The following is a 6,530-nucleotide window of genomic DNA, read 5'->3' as shown; positions in this document are numbered from 1 at the left end:
CAATATTAAAAATATATAATTTGTAGAAATTATTAGCTAGAAAAATTTTTTATGGGATATTTACATATAAAAATAAAATGCAATAAAATAAAAAATAAAATACATGCATTATTATATATGTAGGGTGTTTCAGAAATAGTTGGCCAAATTTTAAGACTATGTTCCACTCATTGTAAGAATGAAAAGAAGTCATATAAATATGGATTCGGAAACGCTTCCTTTCCAAATTATAAACATTTTTTTATTTTATGCTTATACCTATATTTTATTTTATGCTTATACTCTATATTTTTATTATAGAAATTGCTGGAAATGATTTCCTTCCATATCGATGCATGCTTTTGACGTCGCACGGATTATTGAAGACGTTCAAAAATTCTCGGAATATTTCATTTTTTCACACGCAGCGTTTCATAATACGATTTTGGAGTACTTCCACAGTAACAACAGGAGTTCATCGTACACGAAGCTCTTAAAAAATTCCCACAAATAAAAATCCAAAGGATTCAAATCGGGAGAACATGCAGGCCAAGCAATGGGTCTTCCTCTACCAATCCATCTATTGATGTAATTATTATTGAGGAACTCTCGAGTAGTGCGGCTGAAATGTGCTGGAGCTCCATCATATACAAACCACATTTGATTGCGTATCTGTAATGGAATGTCTTCTAATATTAGAGGGAGTTGCGTTTCCAAAAATTATCTATAATTGTTACTATTAAGTGTAGATAGGAGAAAAATCGGTTCAAAAAGAAAATCTCCAATAGTACCATCACGAAAATGTATGCTGATGCTGAGATTCAATAATATCATGTGGATTTTCGCACCATAGATGATTATTATGATAATTTGTTATAGCATCTTGTGAAAAATTTGCTTCGCCTGTGAAAAATATCGATACTTCAAAATTTGGAAAAGTACACTGTTGCAAATATTACTGAGCAAAAATTACTCGTAATGGATAATCCGCTGATAAGAGAGCTTGTACTTGTTGTATATGGGATGTTGTATATGGGAAGGATGCAAAAGAGTTTCGTTTATATCCTTCATACAAAAAAACAGAGAAAGAAATGTTTTGCATTTCTAATGCGATCTGTTTCGTACTAAGTCTTGGATTTTCTGTGACTCGTCTAATCACTTGCTCTTCGATTGCAGCTGCTCGAATTTCTGCTTCGTCCTCGATTAATTGTGGATAAGAAAGATCCTGTTTCCCTGAATCGAACTGAAGATATTTTTAGCAGGGCATTGTCTTTGAGGAAAGATTTGTTGATAGAGACGTTGAACTTCTCTGTAATTTCCATTAGTTCGCCTATGTACATGTAGTGGATATCTGCCAATTCGAGGTTAGAATAAGCTGTTATATTGATGAATATTCTTCACTTTTAAATTCTTTAACAAAGACTGATTCCAATTCCATACAGACCTATCTAATATCTCTTTATTTACTTTAGAAGGTGAATAGAAGTACAATTCATGAAATGTCTGTAACGTGATTAGATACTTTACGAAATACTAAAACAACTCTATAGAAATCAATTCACATCACATAAATATAAAAATTACGATTTGCAATTATATTCTAACAGGAGAGGAATTCATTGAATTAAGTGAATTCGAATAGACTATAATGACATCACTGAGTAATTTGCTTCGGAAAATCGTCACTCTTTTATTAAACACAATAGTCAAAGCTTGACATTTGATTCCTTTGTCAATATGCTCGCATTCATTACACGGAGTGTTCAAAGCTCATCGCAATCAATTCGTTTGTATCGAAAATAAATATAAACTTTAACACACGCGAACGATCGTGATAACTCGCAAGTCGACAGTACCGCAATACAATGATTATTTCGTGCTACATATCTGTTATGCATTCCTGAGTGTGCGTGAAGCAGAGAGCCGATTCAGGAGGAAACCGTTTCCGCCAGTTATTCCAAGACACCAAGCTACGTCCTCGCTTTCCTGATAGCAATAAATAGCATCCCTTTAAGCGGGTGAATACATTCTGCTCGTGCGTCAAATATTCGGTTCCTCCGTCAATGTAAAAGATCATCTTAGGCCGCAACCAGTTCGTTTGTTTCAAGGATCTTCGATATGCTCTCTTTTGAATTCTCTTCGAGTTCAGCTCTTCTGATTTCTCGATATCTGCTGGTCCCGTTCGTTTTCGACATTTCCTCCCCACACAATGCTCAATGCCTGTCATTACTATCTTTCCTACTTTATGATTGGCTATTTAAATTCTATACGCATATATCGCTAACTTTACACGTCGAAGCGAGGCATGTCGTTCGACGTAAATATATATAATTTAAATAAGAAATGTTTATAACTTGGAAAAGAAGCGTTTCCGAACTCATGTGTATATGACTTTTTTTCCTTCATCCTTAACAACGAGTGGAATATGTTCTTAGAGTTTGGCCAACTATTTTTGAAACGCTCTATATAAACGTAATGTATACTGAGAAAAAATTTATTAAATCTTAATACATATTTTTTTCAATAGTTACTAAAGATTTACTTATGATAAATAAATATTTTCTCAATAAAAATGTAGTTAGATCAAATTAATGATTCTTATTATATTAAATAAATATATGCTTACATTTAATAAATATTAAGTATTATTTAAATAAATACTTATTAAAATTTAGTTTTTAATTTCATTTTTTCAGTGTACATTTTTTCAATGTAAAGTATAATACAAATCAATTTTTAAAAATGAAAGTAGAAATCAAAATATTAAGCCGATTACTCCTTTTGTAATTTTCCAGACATTTTCATTGATCCTTAAAAAATACTGTGTGACGGTATTTAATGGACTAAATGGCCGTAGGTGATCTTTCGCGCGGTCGCTATCGCGCGTCGTCGCGATGTCGAGGCCGGGGTGAGGAAAAGTTCGTGGAACGATCGTTTGAAACTTTCTCGAAGTCGAGTTCATCATTACGAGAAGGAACGTTCAAAGTTTCCCGCGGGCGGGACAGCCGCGATCTCAGCCGAAATAAAAGGATTTTCCACGCCTTCTCTCGGTAATACGCGTCAGTCTGCTTTTACCGAAGAACGCGGGAAGCGAGGGAAAAAAGTGCTCGTCTTTCCGAGGAAAGATCTCCAGAAAGACGAGGAAAATTTCCTCGGAAGGAAGCGTGACTTTTCATCAGTCCAAGACACATTACGACCATTTATTTATGCGTTCCTTGTAATGCTCCGAGTATTTTAACTTTGCAAGCAGATTTAATTCCATCATCTACAGCCGCGGTGTTTGGTTGAACAAATAAGAGATGCAACATGTAGAGATGGACTTTATTAAAGCGGGAAAAACATGTCGGTTTTTCGCGATCCGTTTGCACGATAAAGCCGAGAGCTTTCAAGATGATTCCTCACATGATGTATTATGAAAATGTTTGTTTTTCTTATATGCGAAATTAAAGCGAATGTTGTCGCGAATAACTGAAACACAATGCGCGATACGAAGTATTTCAAAAAATAATTCTACATTTTTAAATTGTGAAGATTTTCAGCTGGATATGATCGACTTTAGTCGAATCGTTGTAATATTTTATAGGAAACCTGACATACATGTAATATAAAATACAGAAATATGTTAAAGTATAAATCAAAAAAATATATCAATATATTGTACTATCATAAGGTTTTCCACAATGTCGAGGCGGCAAATTTTAATATCGAAAGAATTGAATAATTTAATTTCGTGATGGATGCAAAAGTGATTTGAAAATATTGTGAGCATGAAATAGTAAAGCAAAGATTTTTCGACAAAAGTTGTATTATTGATTTCTTCTTACACTATGTTTTCAATAATATAGGTATAGAGTGATTCTATAAAAGAATGATTTTGTTAAAAAAAAAATCTAAAAATTTAGTTAAATACAGATTTAAAAATAATTTTATTTGGTTTCTCAAAATAACAATGTAGAACTCAAGCATAATAGCAAAAATTTTGATATTCTAGCGATCAATATTTGAACGTTATATACATTTATTTTGAGAATACAAACAAAATTATTTTTAAATCTGTATCTAGCTGAATATTTAGATTTACTTCAGCAAAACCGTTCTTTTCGTATAATAACTGATATATGTATTTTCTGCAGAATAATAAAAGAAGAATCGATTTATGCTAAAAAAAAGTACAAAAAAAAGTACTCTATTAAAAAAATACAGTTACGTTTTGCAAATACATCGACATTGTTTAAAATAATACAAACAGTAGTTAGTAGATCATATGATAGCAAAAAATTTTCCTCTGTCGCTTTTTTTTTAATATCTTAATTTAAATTATAATAAAAACATTTATCAGTACAGTTGTTAAAATTACTATATTTATCAAGAAAAAATAATTAAGCAATTGCTTTTAAAATTTTTCATATAGAGATCATATTTTTCGTTGAAAAAAATCAAAGCTGCAAGAATAACCGCGGTATGTAAAATCGTCATATTTACACGAGCAACTATCATCCACACAGCGTTTCGATAAATCGAGCTAGCGTATATTTAAAAAAATAAAATAAAATAACATCGGATTTCTTGAGATAGAAATAAACAGATAGGATCCGATGGAAAACCGTGATTGGCACAATGGCGAACCTTTCTCCCAAGTGATGCTGGCGATTGGGAAGCCCGCGACGGGACACTTGATGACGGTCGTCTCGCCGGCCACAGCAGCATAGTTTCCCATCGTTCGCACATGAGGCAACCCGTAAATATTGAGCCGAGCTGCGTGATGCGCCTTTGCGACGCGATTCACCGCCGAGCACCTGTACTCACCGCCGTCCTCCACCCGCACGGCGCTTATGTTCACGTGAGATATCACATCGCCGTGCACCGTCACGTACTGGCCTATCATGAATCTGCAAGCAAATCGATTTTGCTAGCCTATCTGCCAAGCGCCGACAGAGATTTTTCGTTGTCGGCAAGAAAATTATTCGACCTCGTTCGTTAGCGTGGAGTTTGATGGCTATTGTCGATGGTTTGCGCTCTAAGATTTTTTTATCATTCGCTAAATTACACGTCTGGGAAGAATTTTCCGAAATAATTAATTTTTTTGATCTCTCTTTTGTTATTCGCTAAATTGTATCTGAAAAAAATTTTCAGGAAATAAAAATATTTTTTAGATTTCTTCTCTCTTGAGAAATAGATGTTCAAAGAAATTTGATATGTCTCAAATGTTGTGAAGATAAACTCAACTTTATCATCTTTAGAATAAATGCTCGTCATTATTCTTTAAAACAAAACTTTAAAATTAAATTGATCAATTAATTTTCACTAAATCACTACACTTAGTATGGTTTGATTCTTAAGACTCTTTTATCAACTATGAGAAATTTCTATTTCTTATGCCGGACAATCTTACATTGCAAAGAAGATACTTTCATCGTAAAGATCTCGCTTTCTCGACAAGATTATTTTTATCGCCACTTGCCGCCGGCGATAATCATTCGCCGACAAACCGCGGAAACGCGGAATTATCATCTCCTCGTCGTCAGTTATCCTCGACTTATGTGAACGCCTGTTAAATCTATCGCTCGGAATCCGGCCTGCTTTTAAAAACGTCCAGACTGAACAGCGTGATTGGTAATTTTCCTCTCAATTGGTTCAGAGAATCGAAGCCCGCAGGGGCCTATCGAGGCTCTCCCACGGGATCCGCCTCCTCCGCTGGATGGAAGCCCCGCTTTCACAGTGATTTCCCGACGATCTCGCGTAATATCTCGAGGTTAATAACCGCGAATAATCCTCCCCGCGTGTAGATCATTCGTCGATTTTTAGTGCCATAAACTTTTCGTCCGGTGAAAGAAAAAGAGTGAAGAGCAGTAGATCGAGATTTGGGATTCCCGGTCCTCCGAAGAGACGTGTGCAAGGAAAACTGCTTGTTTTACCTGTCGTTTTGTGGAAGAGGAAATCCATCGAGTGTCCAGGAAAAGTGCGGCGTAGGATTGCCCATCGCGATGCACTTGAGTGACACTGAAGGGCCTGGCTGCATCGTCTGCTCGATGAACTTGTATAGAAGTTGGGGTGCAGCATCTAGAAATTCACGAAGAAATTGTCGAAGAATAATTTATTTGTAAAATAAAAATCATTATATTTAATAAAAAAAACAAATAGATAAAAAATTATGAGATTTTTAAAATTCGACTGAATTGCGAGAAAAGAGAATATATTTTAAAACCAAATTAACTTCAGTTGAATTTCTTCAGCAGAACCAGAATACTTTGATATAAAGGCTAATTTAATTACCTAAAAATGTTCGAAAAATGATCGAGATTTTAAATATCGTTCAAATATCAAACAAAAGTTACCTTTAACTGAATTATTGATTTTTGTCTTGTTGTTAAAACACAATATTATTATTATGCAGATTTAACAAATTTTGAATTCTTATTTAATTATTTGATAAATTATTTGATAAATTGATATATTCTGCTTGATAAATTAGTGTTTGAATACTTTTGTTATTAGTTGATATTTTTTAAAATATTATTAATTAATCTAAATTTTCAAAAAGTGTGTCATTA

The 6,530-nt window shown here is 33.8% G+C and overlaps 1 protein-coding gene across 1 annotated transcript in view; it reads right to left on the bottom strand.

The window, feature by feature from the left end:
• The window catches only part of LOC108687433 (Down syndrome cell adhesion molecule-like protein Dscam2), an 83,316-nt gene that overhangs the window by 28,178 nt on the left and 48,608 nt on the right, over positions 1-6,530 (bottom strand). Inside the window, exons 6-7 of the mRNA XM_018193186.1 lie at positions 5,895-6,039; positions 4,606-4,868 (exon numbers count right to left, since the gene is read on the bottom strand). Of these exons, the coding sequence (XP_018048675.1) occupies positions 4,606-4,868; positions 5,895-6,039 (408 nt within the window). The remainder of the gene's footprint in view (positions 1-4,605; positions 4,869-5,894; positions 6,040-6,530) is intronic.

The sequence above is a fragment of the Atta colombica genome, unplaced genomic scaffold, assembly GCF_001594045.1.
Source record: "Atta colombica isolate Treedump-2 unplaced genomic scaffold, Acol1.0 scaffold207, whole genome shotgun sequence".
In the NCBI taxonomy this organism is placed as follows: domain Eukaryota; kingdom Metazoa; phylum Arthropoda; class Insecta; order Hymenoptera; family Formicidae; genus Atta; species Atta colombica.
The sequence above is the reverse complement of the archived record's forward strand: the minus strand, read 5'-3'. Positions and strand labels throughout refer to the sequence as shown.